Below are 22,189 nucleotides of genomic sequence, written 5' to 3'. Positions count from 1 at the left end.
TAGCATTAGTCATGATTTGAAATAGTGCCACAGTGTTTCTACAGAGTGCAGCACAGAAAACTATTTTACTTTTGAATAAGTCCAAATGTATTAAACCCCAATCGCAGCACACCTGTGCACTTAACAACGTTTAAATTCTCCAATGTTAAATATTAAAACATAAAAACATTTATCAAAGTATTATAAACAATAAAAGGGATGACTTTTTAAAATTTATGACAACAGCTAATTTGCAATCAAAAGGTGAGTGAGCGTAGCGAACGAACATCAACCTGGAGGCGAGTTAGCGTAGCGAACGAGCTAACCTGAAAACAAGTGAGCGCAGCGAACGAGCTCCAACCTAAAGGTGAGTGAGCGTAGCGAACGAACTTCAACCGGGACGTGATTGAGCCATGCGAATATTAAATTAAACTTATGAAATTATGAAATTAAACGGGGCAAAGCCCGTTGGTACAGCTAGTTTAATATAAAATTGCAAGTTATTTTCGATTTCTAAAGATTTCAATCAGCTTCCATTTTTTACTGGATTGAGATAGAAACCTCTAGTTTGCGTTGTTAGTTTTCTTTTACCAGGACCTTCAAAATTAGGGGTCACTTGATGGGGCTTATCATTTAAAACTTTTGAGTTTCCCCCAAAATCCCCCATTTTGGGTTTGGTAAGCAAGTGGCTATTAGGCTTAAAAAGTACTTCATAACATGCCAAAAAGGTGTGTAGAGTTTAGTTTTCCTAGTGTGAGCCACTACAAAATTTACAGGGGGTCTCCAGACTTGGAAAGCTGCAAGTTAAATTCAACTTCTGAGAATTTCAATTGGCTGCCATTTTTTACTGGATTGAGATAAAGACCTCTAGTTTGCGTTTTTGTTTTTTTTTACCAGGACCTTCAAAATGAGGGGTCACTCGATAGGTCTTTGTATTTGAAATGTTTTAGTTTCTTCCAAAATCCCCCATTTTGGGGATGTACACCAAGTGACGGTTATGCCCAAAAAGTACTTCGTAACATGCCAAAGGTGTGCCGAGTTTAGTTTTTCTAGTATGGGCCGTTAAAAAAATAACAGGGGGTCTCCACACTTTTTACTAACCCTGTATATAGCCTATATATAAATTTATATATATAAATTTAACGAATAGCGTTTTTGGCCTCTGGGGACATCAAAATGAAAAAGTAAATCGGACCCGGGCCTAGGTGTTACCATGAGACCTACGGTAATAGCTACTTCCCTATATAGAAATTTGCTTAAAAAATACTACTTCTTTAATCTAAGGTTACACATGGACAAGCTGAAGACAGTCAAGGTAGATGAAAAGTATATAGTTTCAATAGTCAGAAATTACTGTCGCTGGACACATTTTGGATCAACAAAATATTTAGGATTTTGAGAAATTATTACAAAGAAAAGAGTAACCATAAGGTACACTTATCTTATATAGATTTCAGGAGCATCTTATCCTTATCTGTATTTCAATAGGAATTTTCAAATTATCAGCGATGTTATCAGTATTAGGTCCCATTTGTGGTCACAAATGGCTACACAACGGATCAACACGTGGTCATAGTTAAAGTGCACTACAAGTACCGGGAATGTTTTGCTGAAACACTGGAAGCTGTGCGCTATTTTCGGCCGGGACAATGAACCAAATGAGTCATTTGTCCGAAGATTGATTTCTAAGTTCGAAGAAATTGGCTCAGTTTTGGACATTAAAAGACCAGTGCGCAGTCGGGCAGGTCACTCCCTTGAAAATATTGAGGCTGTACATGATAGTGTAGAAAATAATGCAAGAACATCGATTTGTCGGCGTAGTCAGCAGTTAAGCCTAGCTCGGAGCACAGTACAAAGAATTTTGGTAAAAGACCTTCACATGTTCCCTTACAAAATTCAACTCACACAAGAGATCAAGCCTAGAGGTCCAGTAAAATGGCTTGAATTTGTAAACTGGGTGGTTGGAAATCAAGATGAAAATTACATGTTTTCAAAAACTTTGCTGTTCAGCGATGAAGCATACATTCATCTAAGCAAGATCGTGCGATTTAACACTCTGTGACTACTTTATTTGGGGATATTTAATGTCGCTTGTTTTCGCCAATAATCCTCAAACAATCCAAGACCGAATGAGGAATTAATTCCTGCCATTAATGGAATTCAACAGTAAGTGTGTGAAAAAGTGTTGGAAAACTTTGTCAAGAGATGTCGGGCTTGTCAGCAGGCAGCAGGTAGGCCCTTACGAGACACAATAATATTTCATTAATAATCGGAGATTCTATGCTTTAAGATTCATGTTTTATATTGTAAATTTAGCGTGAAAATATATGGTTAATTAACATTTCAAATCCAGCGTTCTTATTGCGACACCCTTTATTAAAAAAATTGGCTTTTCTTTTCCATGTTCGATTGGCTCTTCTGCCTGACCAATTTTCATGATTGAAGTCTAAAATTGAAGGTATGTCCGCACATATTTCACATCAAGCATCTGCATATATTTATCTACAGTCCCACTCGGGCTTATACTTAAACAATATTTGCTCCCCGTGTATTTATCATGGGAGTTAAATTTCTAAACATTGTCTTATTGCTTTTCATATATCTCCAGTTTGAATGAAGGAAAATACTTTGTTTTGGTCTTGACCACATACTTTTGCATTGTAATCTACCTTATTTGTGATCAATTGTTTGATTTAAGACCAAAAACAGGCTACATAAACTTGAAATATAATTAATAGTGAAAAATCACATAAATGGGTTAAAGCTGTAACAGTTTTTGAATCAAATTGGTCGTAGTTGAAGTGAACCACCACCAGATTGTGCTGATGTAAATTGCTGGTTTCTGTTGAATATGCAGACTTTTTAAACAAAGCTAACTGATGGGATCCCTTATTGTGCAAAATCTCAGTAACAATTAAGTCATTAGACAACTTTATAACAAAAAGAGAAATCTCAACAAAATTTGGCATATCATTTACTGGTAATAGTAAGCTACCTTTTTGTGTACATGGTGATTGGATGTCACCTTTGATTCCAATTTCAGTTTTTTTTTTTTTATATGGGGGATGGGCCGTCCCCTTATGGGCCTTAAGGAGTATGTTGAAAATCTTAAAGGTAATTAAGCTTAGGTTGAAATGTACAAGTTCTGTTAAACTAAAAACAATGCCGCAAACCAGACCTCAAATGGACAATCGAGCCAAAAATGACAGTTGTTCAAAGATTCATTGAATTTGCATTGGTATTATACGCTACCTCCTCAGGGGGCGCCCGCCAGAAGATGTGAAGATTGTAAGCATAGGTCGATACGATATGCATATCAAATTAAAGGTCTTTTACTTGTAGAATACAATGCCGCAAACTTGAGCTCAAAAGAAAAAATGAGTAAAAATTTGCATCCGTTAAAAGATTAAAAACGGCAGATTCACGAAATCTTTGAACGGCTGCCATTTTTTACTTGAATGTCTTTTTGAGGTCTGGTTTGCGGCATTGTTTATAGTTCAACAAGACCTTTAATTCAATGTACATATCAACAGATGCTTACCTTTCAGATGTTCAACTTACTCCCTGTGGGCCATCCCCCTTTAGGTGACATCCAATCACTATATGTAAACAAAAAAGTAGCTTACTATTACCAGTAATTATGTGCCCAATTTGGTTTTGATATCTCTTTTTGTTTTTAAGTTATAAAGTTGTCCTAAGACTTAATTGTCACCCTCTATATCGCATGTCTACTTGAGTATCCACAAGTCAATGATAAAATTAACTTTCTGTACACAATTTATTGAAAGAAATAGTATCATACAAAACAATAAATTATACAAAATTTAAGGTATAAACAGATACAATAGTAACTTAAATTTAACATAAATACTGGAGATAGGCCTACGAATAAATAATGATGAAACATAGAACAGTATAGTGTCATTTAAGAAAACTTTATTCAGTGTTATTAGAAGGTTGCCTATGGTCTGGACACCCATACAAATGTTTGATTTTACACATTAGAATTAAAATTATTGTTACACAAAACAAATTTAAGGCATAAGGAGACATGCAGTATTTCAACTAATAAAAACAATCAATAAAAAGCTTTGATCATTTATCAAATAAACTAGTGTACCTGCTGCTTGAAACAAGCAACTGTCAAGTACGAAAGGAGTTATTTCAAAATTAATGACTGTCATATCTTTTGATGAGCTAATTAGACTAAAATCAAAGATTAGGTAACTAATGGAAATACTCTATCTCTTCATAAAAGTTTGATATAATCGACACTTCCTTTAAATTTTTTATTATTTTTCACAAGCTGACTTGGATTTTATTTTACTTTTTCCAAAAAGTTTATTTAAACTAGTTAGTAGTTACATGAATAGTTGAATGCTAGTTCAAACCTAAGTATCTTAAAAATATGAACTACCTCGTAGAAAAAAAAATTGTAATGCTTCCTATAAGGTCAAATTAACCTGAAATTACTTATTGAAAAATTCTTGGAGTATTCTTTTAAATACGGGTATCCCAAAAATTGCAGTATAAATGGATAGGTATGTATACAGGGTGTCTTGTAAAAAACAGCCAAACTACAGGATCTGGTTTTATGGGTCAAAATAAAACAATTAATCATTAGCACCATTATCCACCATTTTGCTTTAGCAAATTCCTCATAAAGGGAATAAGGTACTACTGTAAGTCTCATGATAAGATCTAGACCCGGGACCAATTTACTTTTTCGTCTTGATGTTCCTATAGAGGCCTTCTTCCTATTTTGAAAAGTTGTTATTCTAGATTTTTGTTTTATACTTTACTTTAATACTTTTCAATGAAATGGGGACCATACAAAGTAGGTATTTTAAGCCAAGTATGAATGTTTTGAACCATAAAACCATTTCCTGGAGTTTTGCTGTTTACTTACTTGCTCAGTTTAATGTTCAAGACCCCGTATAACAGTAGCCTACTAAACCTTATATTGTCATCGTTTTGAAAACTAAGGTGTTACATAACATTTCTAACTAGACAAAACTAGCCAACTAGGCTAGAACTAGACATACGGTACCATTATTTGCTTGTTTTAGTTCCAACCAATTTTAGAATAAAAATGTCGCTGAAAGTACACTAACATATTTCTGTTTATACACATACTTTTTAACCAAATCCAACTGAAAGGACAACTTATTGTATGGCCATAATATTTGAACATGAACTTTCACAAAAAAGAGGAAATCAAATTTTCAACTTCAGCACAATTTGAGTACCAGTAGTTTATTAAATTAGGTACCTATGTTATTATTTTCTACAGCTGATCTTCATAACATAGATGGAATGTTGCCTCCAGTACCCAAAACCCCAAAAGTCAATCATAAAATTCTTTTTGCCTCATCAGGGTGTTATGGCTACCCTTTTTATTTAAAAAAGTTTAGGAGGCTGAAATTTAGTAACATGAATCCACATGACTTTAGATCGTACATTAGAATCTCATGTAGCTGCATATTTTACGAAGGCCCCTAGAAATAACTTACTAACAAATCATTCCCTACACTACTAAAAATATTTACACTATAAACACAAGTAATAGATTCGTGATTTAACTGTAATGACTTTACCCCCCCCCCCCTCGTTGTAACCAACCCACTTCTTTAACAATAAAGAAACAATTTATTGAGAGTTACGGTACTTGTTGTAATGAGTAAAGATACATCTCTATTTAATAGAACCTTTGACTATATCTACTTCAGTATCCAAAAGTCAATGATAGAACCCAGGATATGTAACTGAATGGTAAAAAACCGCATAAAAAGACACAAGTAGACATAAGTGGTACAGCACATAGAAAACTCTTGATTTTTCAAAATTGATTTTGAACTAGTTTTTAGTTATCATTATAGGCTACTTCCTAATAACAATTCAGTGTTGATAAGAAACAATACCCTCGCCGCAGCAAACCTGCAGACTAAGTGAATTTCCAATTGCCTGATTGGATTTACACCAAAATGTCTCCTTAAAAATACCATATTTATTCCTTAAATGGAATTTAACAACTAGTACTTAGGTTTGCTGCAAAAGGGAGGGTAAAAAAGTGTTTGTTTTTTTTATGTTATAGTTTTGTAACAAATAAATGCATCTTCCAAATTTGATCAAAATATGTTCATAAACAAGCAAACTACAAGAGTTTACTTATTCTTTATAAGAATTTTAAATTTAAAATTTTTCAGGAATTTTTTCCGTAACCATTAGGCGCATAATAACGCTTCAACATACTAAATTATTTGTTTTTTTAAGTTCTACAAAATAGTTTTAAAAGAAATTGTAAAATTCTATGTTTTTAGGGTCAAAAATGGGAAAAACCGATTTTTACCCCATAAAACCCCCCATAAACCCCCGTTTCCCATGGTTTTGCGAGTTGCGTACACTACTTTACCTACGACAGTTTTTTAATTACTCAAAATCACTACTCATAACTTCTAAGAGAGGTTATGTTTTCTTTTATAACCTTGTCCCAACTCATTGTTCCGTCAATTAAATTTGACTTTACAGCTGATAAGTATTACAATATTGATGTTTGAAGCATTACAATTTTACTTCTATTCTATCCAAACTCTACAAAACAAGACTGTAAAGTAAGTAAACAATACTGTAAAGTGAATCTTTTCAAATTCTAAGAACTGAATTGAAAAGGCTAGTTAAAAAGTCGGTCGTAGGTAAACACACATTTCAAACTGAATGGAGAGATTGAGTGAATTACATTTAAGTAGATCTAGACAATAGTTCGGCCGCTTTTTTAGAATGCGACCTGCGCGCTAATGCTAAACCAATGCTAGAGGAGGTCGTTTTCTAAGCGGCCGAACTATAGTTTTCTCTGGTTTTATAAATGCAGTACTGTATCTGTATGTACCAATACAAACAACAAATAATAGGATTTAGCATAAAAGAAGTTTGCTTGAAGTGATACTAAACTCTTATCTAGAGAATCTCGTAAGTATGAATTCATAATCATTATTCATTATATAAATTTATGAATTATTATAGTTCCCTGGGTCTGGGTTTTGAATACACAAGAGCCAGTAAAGGGGGTCCTACTGCAATTCAAGCAGTGTATCATAGTAAAGAAATAAACATAGCCTATAAATCAATGGTACAATTTGACCACAAAGATCAATGGAATGTTATAGATAGCAACATTATACAGTTTAACAGCAAAAACATTGGATATTGCTGTTCAAGTTATTGTGCTTGGAATATAAACAAGAAATCACAGTTTTGGACAGTAACAAGATAAACAATAACACAAAAACACTTTCAAACTATACAAGAAAATATATACAAACCCATAAGTTAATATTTTTGTTCAACGAGATCACTTTGCAATCTTGAAAACATAAGTTAGACTTTTAAAATACCTGCCACATATACAGTTAGCAGAGTGTCAAACTTTCAACTTTCATAATTGGCGTAAACATTGCTTTCTCATCTTTGTCCTCAACCATTATTCTAACCCTCTCCACTTCATAGACAATAGTAAAATACAACCAAATCAATGAAAAACTGTGCAGAACTAGGATTACTTTACACTATTCTGTTGTAAATAGTTGAAACTTGTTGTCTAAAGACAGAGAGAGAGAGAGAAAGTGAGAGAGATCCTGGAACTGTCAATCCACTGTATCCCTCTCATATATAGCCCTGACAGAACTGATTTAATAAATCTCAAAGATTCATAGCCAAGCTACCGCGCTTATAAATAAAACAAACTAACAACTTATCATTTACAGTTTTCAGTCATCGTCAATACCAACAGACTGACTGTTATTTAGTTCCTACTACTTCAGAGCAGTCGTGTAGCATCTGAAGGCGAGCTTGTTACATCTTAAACACTGGCTTGGATTTCCCTGGAGTTTAATCTTCGACTGAGATTTTCTACTCTGACTTTGATGAATTTGAAAACGTCGTCTGCTAATTCCTCGACTGTCGTGTACCTCGTTTTTTGGAAACTGAAGGCATCTGTTAGGAATCCCATTACCTGTTCCTGCAAGAAAATCATTTGGTTTAAGTTTATTAACTACAGTCCTAGCATGAAAACTTGTCTTACTACATTAGTCTCTTAATCATATCCCATATACAAATAGTTTAAATAAGTTGCTCTGTATTAAATGCCTAAATCCTTGAGGTTCCCGAATACAAACAAAGTGGAAAAAAGGGGTTGAGTCAACAAAATTCATTACAACTTACAGTCATGACATACCACATGAAATTCGCACTTGATTTCACTGTGCTCGATTGCATGCATGACGGGTACTCAAAGAGTTGATAACTAAAGATCAGATGATAAATACTCCACGATGATACTTTCACAACAAAACCAATTTCTTGAAGCATTAGTTGAAAAAACAATGACACACCAAATTAATCAGTTGAAGATAAAAAAAACTACCAAAAAATCATTCTGGTTTTTTTTTCTGAAGAATACAAATATTTTATTTTGTTGAATAAATAGGATGAAAACTTTCTTCAAAAAATATATTTAAATTCAATATTTTTTGTGCAATTCATATCAATGTCAATCTGAATTACCTAAAAATGATTTAAAGGCATCATGGAAAGATAGTACAAAATTAGGAAGCATTTAAATCAAAATATTTTACTAACCCTAAAATAAAGGCAGATGGATTTTAGGCCCTCATCAGGCCCTAAAAATCCCCAAGCCATCAAGGGGGACATTTGTTCTGAAATGGCGTAGAAATGAGCCATGAATCCATTTGGGTACTTTAACATTCTTCTTTTAGCCTTTAGAACTGACCACACTGCTGTTGTCAACGCCTGAAACATTGAAAGTTTTATTCATATTTAAAGATTGGTAAGAACCTAACAAAATGAAACAAATGAAAAATATACTAAGCAAGTGCTAGTCTTACAATATTTAAAAAAAAAACACGACTCAGATCGCAAAAAAGAAAGGTACAGAGGAAACGCACTTATGGGACGACGGCGCGCTTTCAGCTCTAGTATGTTGTGCGGAAAATTTACTTTTATGACAACTAAGGAAGAGCCCGAATGGCGAGCATTGTGTGGAAATTCCTATCCCACAGGGTCTTCCTCCACCGTGAGCGGTATAGTACATGAGGGCGAGAGGGGCGGTGTTGGACTTTGTCCTAGAATAGACACCGGCTATTAGTGCTAGACCCTACTTAAGTATACTGAGTATAGTACAGCCACTGGCTGAGTATGGTAGTGAGAAAATTTAGTGTTTCCTCTACACCTTACTCCTCTATAAGAAAGTATGTATTTTCCCATCTTCTCTGTATTTTGGTAGCAGTCCGTCATAGCCTAGTTTTGTCATCTTCCAGTCCTTCATTCGGCAATGTCCAAAAATGCGGCATTGTCCAAAAATGCGGCATTTTACTTTTTACATGTAATTGATAGGCCTACCATTAATGGTCTTTGTGTTAATGTGTAAAATGTGTATAACTTATTCTAAAGACACCTCAAGAAGTGGATCCTTTTGTTAGCCTGATGATGGCGGAGTCCAAAAACCGATGAAAAATATGTAGCAAGTTTTGAACGATACTGACCAAAACTACCTATATGTTTAGCCATTATTTGTCTAAATAATGATTTTGAAAAAAAACTAAATGAAAAGAAATTTTAATAAAAGGTTTGTTTGCATCTAAGTGTGTTACTTTCAATTGTTAAAAGACTATTAGTTTGATCCCAAGAAGAATTAGAATCTTTTCAATCATTCAAAAATGTACTAAGCTGTCCTTGAATATTGGGCTTGATAATGTTAAAAAAAGACTGGGACGGGTGGCGTCGTCCTGTAATCCAGCTACTAGGAGGTCACGAATTGTGGATATTTATAGGGATGCACTGTGGATGCGATGCTCACTGGTGTGGATTAACGTCCGCACTAGTGAGTACTACGACTATCCGCAGTACTATCCTGATAATTAGACCAATTCGTAAATTACAAGGAAAAATGTGGTTCGGATTCCACTATAAACTGTAGGTCCCTTAGTTGCCATTAGCTGTATGGGCTATTAATTAACAGCTGTGTCTAAGGAACATGTCGGCCTTAGTCACTAACAAGACTACAAGATCGCGCCACTCATCCTACACTCATCCTTCACTCATATTTGGGTTAAAATACGCACATAGTGGCGTCCCCATCTTAAATAATTGATTGAATTAATTGATTGATTGAATAAATAGACTTGGCTGAAAAAAACAGATGATCTTAGTCAAACTCACTACTTTAATCACAGTCCATTCAATAATCTTTTGCATTCATATCCAGTTCAAAACACACTCACAATATGTGTCACTATCGTAGTAAAGTGTTTAAGAGTGATTTATTTTATTTAAGATTTAAGAAAATCCATTTTCAAATTAATAATAATGTGAGTACCTAGCAATATTCTTGGAAAACTCACAGACTCTTTAAATCCATTGGACAACCATCTGTTTTGAACAACTGCGGTGACGGAAGCCGGAGGAGTGTCCAGGTCTTCGAAGGCGTCCATGAGGATATAGTCCATGACAACGTCGTAGAACGTCATCGCCTTCACACCCTTCACACTCAACTCCTTCTCAACATCCTCCCAGCAATCCTTCTCTTGTAGGAACAACAGCATCTCTTCATACGCCACCATGAAATCCTTTGTGTCCTGTCAATAAAAAGTGAGTGTTACACCTTTGACTATTAATGGATCTACTCATTCCATTCCCATGTTAGGCCAGGCGCACACAGGCGATTTTGAGTCACGCAACAGTTGCCCGACTAAAATGTTCAACATTGTTTTAAATTGGATTGGGCACACCAGGGAAACAGTCTAGGGACAGTCGCGCAACTGTTGCAACCGATGTTCCCGGACCCAATTTGCCAGCGACTGCTCTGCGACTCAATTGTTGCGGGACTGTCGCTCCAGGTTTGGTATTCATTGAAACAAGTGTAGATGCGCACACATGCGACTAAATTGTCGCTGTGTCGCTCAGTCTCACCCCAGGAGTTCAACTACTCGTGGCCAGAACTGTCACTAGTGTTTGCTCTCTTGTTGTGTGAAGTTTTTAGAAAATTAGCGTGATGAGGATGTCGAACAATTAATTGATGAAGTTGAGAAGAGGCCGCCTTTATATTTAAAGTCATTGAAAGACTATTCGGATATTAATTTAAAGAAGAAGTTGTGGGATGAAGTGTCCTTGGCAGTTACCAAAGATTGGAACAACCTAACACAAGAGGATAAAATCAAACAGGGTAAGTAACTATTAAAAACTGTTGCTACATTATACAATCGGAACACTGTACGAATGTATGTCCAACACTTCTCAATACTAGATTCATGACTAAAAAGTTGCCTGTGTGCGCACTCCAGCTCAACTGTCGCTAGACTTCAGAGTCTCCGAGTAGGTTGCGCAACAGTCCCCCGATTAGTCGGGCAACTGTTGCACGACTCAAAATCGCCTGTGTGCGCCTGGCTTTAAAGTTGTCACCAGTTTTGGAATCAAAATGGACGTTGATCTAGTTGAAGTGAGCTAACCAACAGATTGCGCTCATGTAAATTAACGATTTCTGTGGAATATGCGAGTTTAAGCTTTAGCATCTTTATGTCGGGTCAATTATCTCAGTAAGAAAAATAAGGTAGGAACTAGAAATTATACCCTAGCACAATCTGTCGAAAGTCAATAGTTGTACGCAGAATCAGTGCTTAATTTCCAGAATTTATGTACTTACTTAAACCTAAGGTATATAATAACTTTTATACGTTCAATGTGTTAACTCCATCTCCCCAATAACGCTCATCCAAAGTAAAAACTTCCCGTTAAATGGACTTAACTATAGATTTTAATAGAGTATTAGTAGTTTAAATTTTACTTTTTTGATTGTTTGAATCTCAAATTATCAATGTTAAGCTGGATTTTCCTGGACAGTGTGGGATTCGAAGAAGCAATTTTCAGCTTGTCTAGTGGTGGTCTGGTCCGCTTCTAGGAAAACAGTACCATTCGGCTCACCGCTTCTGTGCTTAGGAAAACCCAGCTCTAGCTCCTTTAATTCAATCAAATAATGTATGCATTTTTATGGTTTCTATTCTATAATTATTTCAAGGCTTTTGTTTAAGAGTTTATTCAATAAGTAAAGTGTGATAACAGTAATAATAAACTATTATTACAAAGCTTCACAAGTGTGGCTTTATTACTTTAGTCAATTCCTGCTGTTACTTCAAGTTGCGTTTAGACAAAGCCAGTTGGTGGCAGGGTTGCCACCTTAGGTTAGGGAAAAATCAGGACATGACCTCAAAAAGTCCTATCTAGCTGTTGATAGGTGACCCCTAGTTTTCTGGGACGATGGTGAGCGCCGGCTTTCAAAAGTGTTTGACTACACCACAGGTTAAGCCTCTTTAAAGAGCCTTTGCAAATAACTGGCTCTAGCACCTCTTCAAAACACAATTATTATACATGCAATTTTCTCCTAGACGTTCCATTTCCACTGATTAAAAATTATATACTCTTTCATATAAGGGTAGGACTACTCTGCTAGTAGTTAAACATTGTCCATAAAATCAGGGATAAAATATAGATTCTAGTGAATGACCACTTTTCAAGTACGGTAATAAATTACTGTAACCTCTATAACCTGCAGTCAAATTTTGGTTATAGTGTATCCACATAATTTCTTATGAGATTATGTGTTTCCTAGTAAGCACTTAATCTATCAGTAAACATCATTTACAAAACTTTGAAAAATAAATCATTAAAATCTAGTTAATGAGCAAAAGAGTCCAGTACATGACCGGCTGTTTAAATAATTGTTGGTTAGGATTTTGATCTTAATATAGGTACAGAATTGTCCTTAACATATTTACTGTGAATACAATCTCTTGCAGTTACTATTAATAATCAAAGAACCATGACAAATACTGAAATACAAACAAAACTTGTTCTTACGAGACACTGTGGCTATAGTGGGTTGCTTGAAGATGAACTGGTTGGAAATCTTAATTATGTTGGTGTTTAAAAAAGAATGATTGACACTTTATTTTTGAACCAGTGACAGGGTAGACTCCGAACAGGCTCCCAAGATACTATTAACACGTTCGCTACTGCAATAGTACGAAATTTTCCATTCACTTGGACCAGCGACGCACATATGCGACGGCCGGTTTCCACCCATAGTAGTACATTAGTAGCATATTTGCGTCGGGGTTCTAATGTTATTAAAATGCTTATATCTTTGTAACGGTCTATTTGAAGGCACTGAATTCCCTGCAGTGGTCTACAGAGATGTCTGACGCACAACTGCGTCGCTTGGTCTGTGGATATGATGGTTGGTGACATCATATAATAGTTGAAAAAACTGGTCTTTACTTTTATGCATCACTGTATGTATGTATGCAGTATGTATGCTGCATAATCCTATGTAGCTTTTATATTTGTTCAGTTATAAACTGTTCTTGAATAATCTGTTTATTTTTTACTTACTTTTACCTTAAACCACAAAAAAATGAACTGTCGCATATATGCGACGTTTAGTCTATTTCAATAAAACTATGATAATTTTCACTATTGTCTTCGCTGTAGACCGGGCGTCGCAAATATGCGACATTACAAAAGGTTATAAAAAGTACAAAAAAACAAGAATAATTGATTTACAAACATGATTGTTGCGTATTACAATGTAAATGATCGCTGTTTTACAGGTTTTTTGCCCGTGGTCTGTGTGTACTGTTATCCAAGTGACAGCCGGTCTATGTGTAAGATTCAAATGTATACCTCGGTCTGTGGCAATGACCGCGGCGTCGCATATATGCGACGCTCAGTAGCAAACGTGTTAATACCGTTTTGTGATAGACTTAATCACTAAGGAAACGGAAAAACTTAATAAGATGTTTTTTTTTATACAGAACGGTCATTCATTGGGGGTGGTCCTTCACTGGTGCACCACCCTACATTGTCGGTTTACCCCATCACATTAACAAGATTCATTACCTTATCGGCATAGAGAAGTAGGTCGTATAGAACTTGTCTACCATTGTTGGCAAACCAAGTCCAATTGTTGGTGTCCTTAAACAGGTATTGGAATGCAAGTCGTATACAATGCAGCTTGCAAAGGTATTCCACGTCAGAACTACAGTGAACCATCTCTGTTCTTAGAGTTCTGAAACAATATGAAACTGGTAAACTGTTTCATCTTTCATTATATCTGCTGGTAGAGGGCAAACTAAAAGATAAATTAGTTGAGCTAAAGCAGCAGTAAGGTACAGGGAAACATCCAATGGTACACTTAAGTGGTGTCTAGCACTACCACTGGTGTCTATGGCAAAGTTACCACTGCCCCCCTTGCACTAATGTACTACAACGCTCACAGTGGAGGAAGACCCTGTGCACTGTGCAATAGAAATTCCCCATAAGTGCTCGTCACTACTCACAAGTCATAAGTATATTTCCGCCCCAACATACTGGAGTTGAAGTTACACAGTTGTCCCTAAAGCGAGTTTCCTCTGTACCTTACTTATCTGGGGCTTAGTAAGATACTATGGTAGAAACTAATCTTTTGAACAAAGATAGATTTCAAAAATTTCATATAGAATTGGTAAAACTGACCAAATTAAAAATCCACATATTAGAGAAATACGGATTCATCACCAACGACCCCTAACGTCAATGACTTGTTTATGTAAAGATCTATGCAACATCACTCATCAGCGATGATAACATGTGGCATTGGAAAACATACAGATGGATTGCAAAATGTATACATGTTTACCCTACTTTCAGCCATATTAAAAATAGTTCTGGCATCTAGAATTCAATTTATACAGAAGAACTCAACACTTAATTTTTTTTCTCTTGTAGTGCACTTATTAGACCTCTTTTATCCACTGCGGCTGCAGGTTTTATCACGCCGCAAAAATATGGGGCTGCAAAATTCGCATGAGGTTTGTACTTTCGGTGCTATAGGTTTTATATCACTGGTAGCATTGACAGAGGTTGCGGCCCGCGCCGCAGTGTATGAAAGCTCCCATAAGACCCAATGTACCTACAGCTGTAAAAAAGCTGCATTTCCTAGGTCCGCCGCACTGGACTTTCGGGCCGCACCGCAGTGCATAAAAGCACCCATTTGAATCAATTTACTTAGAGAATCGCGGCGGCTGCCACAGTGCAGCGACCGCAATTGCAGCGACCGCAAGTGCATAAAAGGGGCTTTAATAATTAAATGAAAGCATTATGATTAATGAAAGTAGAGTAGTAGATTGCTAAAATAAAAATAAAATATTTTTTTAGTTATTGTTTGCCAATACAATAGAGGTGAATCGTATACATTTTTAGGTATAGAGTATAGGTCTAGCCTAGTTATCGCCAATTCCATCCTAAAAGTGAGTAACTTTTAGAAACTGGACCCATGCTGTTCTTGATTGAGCTTTTGATCCTTAACAGCTGATATTAGTCAGTAACAAAGCTAGACCGATCATCTCACTCCATCATATACTCATCTTGCATTGATAATGAGCTTAAAATACACATTAAGTTTGGTCGCTAAAGAATCAATCGTTTATAGTATCAGATTTGGTTAAACTACATTATAAAGACAAACCTGTAGGGAATGCCGACATCTTCAAACTGTCTCAACGCAGACTGGTAAAGTGGCAATTGGTCTGTGTCCGTACACAAGTCCACAAACTCTTCAAACTCTCTTAGGTCTGCCACCTGGTGAGTAACAACAATAACAAAGAAAGTAAATAAAAATAACAACACTCTTGAAACATATGTTTACACTTATGCTGTTAACTCACTAGATGTTGGTATACATAAAAAATGGTAAGTGGTGATCGACTTCGATTCGACCTCCAATCATCATGACATCCAATAGGCGAATCTAGACCTTCAATAATTAAGGATCTTCAATTGTAATTTTTTTTATACCGTGATATTTTTTATGCCAACCAATTTCTAATAACTGCTGGAAAACATGGTGCTCAATATTTATAGGGAGTTTATGATGGACCTAGGAACTTTTTCACTAAACCCACAGAATTATGTGTGTACTATCTAAAAAACCCCGTGTTTTATTAGATTATGAATTATATAATATTCAACTGAAAAGTATTGAAGATTCATATTTATTTAAAAATAGATTACTTTGAATAAGAGGTTTTAGTTTACTTGAAGATTAAAAATAAGGGTGGTTGCCAAGAAAAATAAGATGCGTAGGCCTAGATGCGTTTTTACAGATGGATAGGCAGAAGTCTCTTTTGAATTTTCATAACAACATATCAATAGTTAGATAGACATATTACTAATGTTATAAATGTGAAAGTTTGTGTGTTTGTTTGTTTGTAAGAAAGTATTAAAGTATTAGAAAATCATTATGTAAGTCACTAAGTCACTATTGAAAATAAGAATATAAACCATACAAGCTATTGTTTTACTCTACATTCTATGACATAACTCCCTATGTATTGTCCAATCTCAACCTTGAATGACAGCCATTTTTATATCTGTTTTCTTGTTATTTATAGCAAGTTGTGGCGTCTTCATACTTTTTATACCTATTTATATTTCATACAATCTATACACATTTTCTTATTGAATGCATCTGACAAATTCTGGCCACTTGCATGTATTTATCTTGACTGTATAGTGACTATAGATAAATAAAAATAATTTCATTTCATATTGCTTTTTCAATAATTATTGTAAATATTATACACAACAAATTTACACATCACAGTCTATTTTTTAATAATTAGAAAGACGTGTTCAAGGAAATAAGTCTTACATCAAAACTCGAAACTGATCTTATAGACACAAAAGCTAATATGTGAGCCAAGGCAGTACCCTACAGGGTGAAAGATTATGTCTTGCCAGAAACATTGAAATAACACGAGTAAAAGCTTATTTGACTTTGTTGTTAACACATACAATAATGTTTTCTTTGAATATTTAATTCGTAGTATTCCACCTGGTAATTTAGCTCAAAAACGTGACAATCATGACTAAAAAAGATCCCAAAAACATCAAAGCCTGATATCAATATGTTACAGAGAGTAACACTCTGACTTTGACATAAACCTATAGACTTGAAATCCAACCAAAAATTTACTTCAATCCTATATTATTTTATGACTCAAAGCGTAATCTAACCACAAAATAATCAACCAAGATGAACTAAGAGTAAGACTGAGTTATAGATACCTCAAGAGTCATAAACAAAGCAGCTTGAAACATGACGGGCTGTAAAGATGTCACCATGTAGCTGGGCCCAAACACAAACTGACCTAATCTCCCCAGTTTGGACCAACAGAGATAAAACCAAGGCTCTAACTGTTGTCTACTCTATTGTTATAAACCAGACATTTCGAGACATATTGATAAGGGGAATTTGATTTTACAATTGTTTTGAGTCAACAGACCAATTTGATAAGTGAAAAAGTCGAATTGTGAATCATGAGTAAAGAGGTTGAGTTGTTAGTTTTTGCATTTTTGTGTTGGTTGTGTGTTAGACAATTTTATCTTAGTACAAATATTGTCGTTCTTTGCTTTTCTGACACCGTGCTTTAAGTACTAAAAAGTTCAACATTGATAAGGCTTCGAAATGCAAAAGTTATTTGACATATTTAATTATTAGATTATTTAGTCTGAAGGGAGCTATGCCGCCACGCCATGTTTTCTACGTAATTACGAAAACTAGAATACAAAGGTATATAGGCCTAAAACTCTATTTTGATCTGTTGTCTGTAACCTTTGTTTCTATTATCCAAATATACCCTGGTTTCAAATGTTACGTAGTGCAACATTCGATAAAAACTAATTGATTGATTGAGTGATTTAACAGTTACGTCACAATGTGACCATAATACGTAACATTTAAAAAAAAGTAAAAAATAAACGGTATCAGCAATCTGACACATACTTTCTCCCGGGCTTGTCAACAACCTTTTTTATAGGTACGCGGTGGGGAGTAACTAATATATTTTATAGGAAAACAATCACACACAGACATAACTTCGAGAACCACTTATTGGGTTCAGGGTGACCCAAAACGGATATATCAACTCAAAACTCAAACAGAAAATGTTCATAAACTATAAAATTAATTCTGGATGGAAATGAATAAAAAACTTCACAGTGTTTTTTTGTTTTTTTTTTCTAAAGAAACAAAACACCTAAGAGCTCTGCAACGTCAACCCAGAGTGAAAATCTCTTAAGGCAATGCAAAATATCTGTCTCCAGAAGACTTAATATTTATCTTAATCAACCTTATAGCAATAGGATAAAAGAGCTAATTTTTTAGCTTAACGCAATATCTAATTAATGCCAATCAGTTGTGTGACATAAAAATAAACGGAAAATGTGTGAGAGAAAACGGTGAAATAAACATTGTTTAGTTTCTTATCGTTTCCATGGAGATATTAAATATTTACTACAAAGCCTCACTTCGGATATTATAAATCCCGGGGAAAAGCCAATGGTCAAAGTATCTACTTCTCGTTAGAGTAAATAACTTTATTTAAATTTCAGCGTAAATTAGTTACTGCGCGATAGAAATTACAACCACATAGACATATTGTTCTATAATAGTAGGCTAGATAATTTTAAAAAGGACAATGGACTATGTAGGGCTAACATTTACAATAATTTCAGCGTATGCATCACCATAGAGTAATAAACCTACTCAGTTTTACAAAACATATTGCAAATGTTACCAATAGAAGTAAAAGTAAACTGTATTTGTACACTGTATTTTCGTTACGTTGCCATGACGAAAAATCATATTTACTTTGAAACACCTCACCACTGGACTGGGTAGAGCAAGCGCCCTGGATCGATTTAGAAACGGTAATACGAACCATGGAAACCTAGGTTAAATCTATAGATCACATAGAGTTAAATGTGCTCTAAGAGGTTATTTTGCTCAAAGCTTCAGACAGTTTTCCCAGATGGTAGGACATCAGGCTGAGGCAGCCATAAAATCCACCACAGAATAGAAATCTTGACAATCGGTAGAAGTTGAAATCCAATTTCCATAATACATAATTATTAACATCCATATTTTCTAGTACCCGAGCTGATCCTATGACTAAATAAATAAGTTATCTACCTCGTGTCGTAACACTTCGGCCCAAGTAACACTTCGGCCCAAGTAACACTTCGGCCCAGTAACATTTCGCCCCGAAACCCTCAGATGTGGCCTACGGTCCAACTCTCTACCTGCCCACTAGTAACACTTCGTCCCAACAAAATAATTGACAGGTTAGGTTAGGTTAGGTTAGGTAAGATTCCACCGATTCTCCGTCATGTGAGGTCAGAGGATGCAAGGGGTGACGGTTGGGCGACATTCCACCAGAGGGTGGTTGCAAAGTATACAGGTACTTCTTACTACCTGAACTGCGTTCCTCAACCCTTGTCAATTTTTCGTCGGGCCGAAATGTTACTCCATTAGCTTATTTAATCATCTGTAAAAGCGAGTGGGACGAAGTGATACTGTTTTTCTAAGAAATTTGAGTTTGGCCGAAATGTTACTGGGCCGAAGTGTTACTACATCACCTACCTTCGTCAACCAGCTCCGTAAGATATTTTATTGATTTAGCTAAAGGCTTTAACCAGTTTTGGAATAAAAATTGCCACATTTAAATTGGACCACCAATAGAGTGAACTGGTGTCAAATACAGATTCTTATCGATTATACCAAATTGTTAACCAAGTAAAAAAGAACGACTTAAAGTAAATTATAACATCTCTTATGAAATTTTCAGCAATAGAATGGATAACACAGAATTCCGGCAGCAGCGTGCTTAATAAGTTCATTCAAATATGTTCAGTTCGAATAAAGATTTGGCTTCAACCATTCTCTATTGGCGTGGTGTATACTTTAGTATCCAAAGTGAATTTGTTCAAACCTGGTCCTGCGCTGATACAAACGACTCTGGAGAGGAATAGTCCCCGGACCTGTGCTCCGAGAGACCATCTCTGACGGAACTGTCGGCACGGAACAGCACAGAGCGCTGGAACAGAACAAGATATATTAAACACAATAATGTCAAGTAGAGTTATAAGTTATAGATCGTGTCAATTAGTGACGATATGGATGCACATGCCCACAAAAAGCCTTCCCCCACCACAGTTGCATTTGTTATTCTGTAGGCCTACAGTAATTTCAACAGTGGATTGCCGTTGATCTTTTCCCATCCTTTCCTAAACGTCATCCTGACTGACTCGGTCCTTACCAGGTGTAACCAAGGAGTCGTAATGGAATTCGTCCAGAACAATAATAAACAACAGTTTCCCAACCTACCAAAAACAAAGTCACACATCGCGGTCCAATGTTCTTCTGTTTCAGTTTTGGCAGATTCTGTGCACAACATCGCTGGGAATAGTGGGGAAAACGTTTACTTTATTGACAGCTGAGTACAGATTTCTAGAGAAAATATTGTCTGTGTTTCCGAGTGGTTATAATAATCAACTTCAAATCTAATGGTTGCTAGTTCGATTCCAAGAGGAGTCGATTCTAGGCCCGGATGAAATTTGTCAGTTTGCTATCAATTGATGGCGCTTTCTAACAAAAGGTCGGAGTTAGAGGAGCTAGACCAGGGTTTGGACAATTTGCTTAAAAAACTAAAATAAAAAAGTAGGCCTATACAAATTCGAGATAAAACAATTAAATAATCTATTGGTAATATTTAAATCCATTATTCTCTTCATTTGGTCTAGTGATTTCTTTATTTCCTCTAAGTGTGGATAACGATCGATTCGGTGACTTTGACGTTACCTCGGTCGAATCCTCGTCAAGTATATCAATATTCTTCATATTAAGAGTGGATCTCAAGAAACCATCCTTCCTAGGCAAAGGAATCACTAGACGAAATCAATGTAAAATGACTTTTATTTGTATGTTTAAGTGCTTCGAGACTACACAATGACATTATTTTCACTTGTCGAACACCTCAATGTTACTTTTCTTCTTAGAACTAAAGTATATTTAATTACATTATAGTGTACGAACAAGGTATCTAAAATTAATATGTGATAGGTTTTTTTTAACCAACTAACTGTCCATTAATAACTAATGTGTTTGTTAAGTGTTACGAGCAATGGGATTCTGATTATTCTAAAGACAACTTTCATATTATTTTCACCTCATGGGAATGTAAACTTCTGAGGCGGTCTAACATTGACTTTGATCGTTTATCACAGTGAACATATTTGTTCACCAATCAACTTATGTGACCAGTAGTCAAGTATTGTCACAGAATGCAGACTTCTAAGCCATTACAGCACAGACTAAAGTATACATTTTACAATCTTGATTTAACGATTGAATATTTAGGAAGAAATCTCAAATGAGAGTACCTGGTCAAGAAAGAGCAGTTCACACTGTTCCTGTAAGCTGTAGGCAGCTTCCACCAACTTCTGCAGCTCACTGGAGAACTCTGCTTCTTCCTCGCTGGTCAGAGCTAGGGTGGGGCCCTTGGTGGTGTATAAGGCCAGAGCGTCCTCCCAGTAGTTTATACTGGTCTCTAGAGCCTCCATACCTGCAAAGACAAAACCCCTGCGTTAGATACTTAGAAAATCTAGAAAAGCCATCATCGGTCACAGTAGACGGTTTAATTTTGGTCTTGGATGGACGCCGTAGACTGGCGAAGCGTTAATACCGATTTGGATACGTTGCCGCAACCCACCTTCGGGGGAAAGTTAGAATTCAATCAACTGATTGCGCTAGATACAAGGAACATAGCTAAAAATTAAAAATATTAGACTTATCATTTGCCATGAGGATGGATTGGTCTAACGTATTCGAAACTCGGCCAGAATTGTCATCAACAACAACGCAGACATCTACCGAAGACCAGGATTTGATCAGACCAAGTTGATAGAATTTCCATAGAACCCAAGTACAGAAGTCTCACAAATACAGCAGATAGTGAAAAAGGAAAATGATCCCTCCAGTTATAGCTATTCAGCAGGGAAATAAATAAATTTCAATTACTGTATTATGTTTTTCCAACAATCGGAGGTCTAGTGCCCGAAGCTACCTTTTCATGAGGTATCTGTACTATAAACTCTGTAAATACACACTATGCTATATTCTGCGTGTATAGCTCACACAATTATCACAAAGACCTTATCGTGGTTATTAAGGGCTCTTTCAATATGACGAGTCGGAATACCTAGTTATTAAACCAATACAAATATCGCTTTTGATACTGAATAATTAAGATCTAACTAGAAATTA

General features: G+C 35.6%; 1 protein-coding gene across 1 annotated transcript in view; it reads right to left on the bottom strand.

The window, feature by feature from the left end:
• Positions 1–5,669: 5,669 nt before the first annotated feature.
• The window catches only part of LOC128999478 (mitoguardin-like), a 291,882-nt gene continuing 275,362 nt past the window's right edge, over positions 5,670–22,189 (bottom strand). Inside the window, exons 2-8 of the mRNA XM_054426022.1 lie at positions 21,307–21,488; positions 19,857–19,961; positions 15,551–15,663; positions 13,945–14,113; positions 10,395–10,628; positions 8,614–8,784; positions 5,670–7,993 (exon numbers count right to left, since the gene is read on the bottom strand). Coding sequence (XP_054281997.1) covers positions 7,835–7,993; positions 8,614–8,784; positions 10,395–10,628; positions 13,945–14,113; positions 15,551–15,663; positions 19,857–19,961; positions 21,307–21,488 — 1,133 coding nt within the window. The 3' untranslated portion in view covers positions 5,670–7,834. The remainder of the gene's footprint in view (positions 7,994–8,613; positions 8,785–10,394; positions 10,629–13,944; positions 14,114–15,550; positions 15,664–19,856; positions 19,962–21,306; positions 21,489–22,189) is intronic.

This window comes from Macrosteles quadrilineatus, unplaced genomic scaffold, assembly GCF_028750875.1.
Source record: "Macrosteles quadrilineatus isolate MER2022 unplaced genomic scaffold, UCM_ALF_1.0 Scaffold_8__2_contigs__length_117827958, whole genome shotgun sequence".
In the NCBI taxonomy this organism is placed as follows: Eukaryota; Metazoa; Arthropoda; class Insecta; order Hemiptera; family Cicadellidae; genus Macrosteles; species Macrosteles quadrilineatus.
Note: the sequence above shows the minus strand (reverse complement) of the source record. Positions and strands in the feature narration are given on the sequence as shown.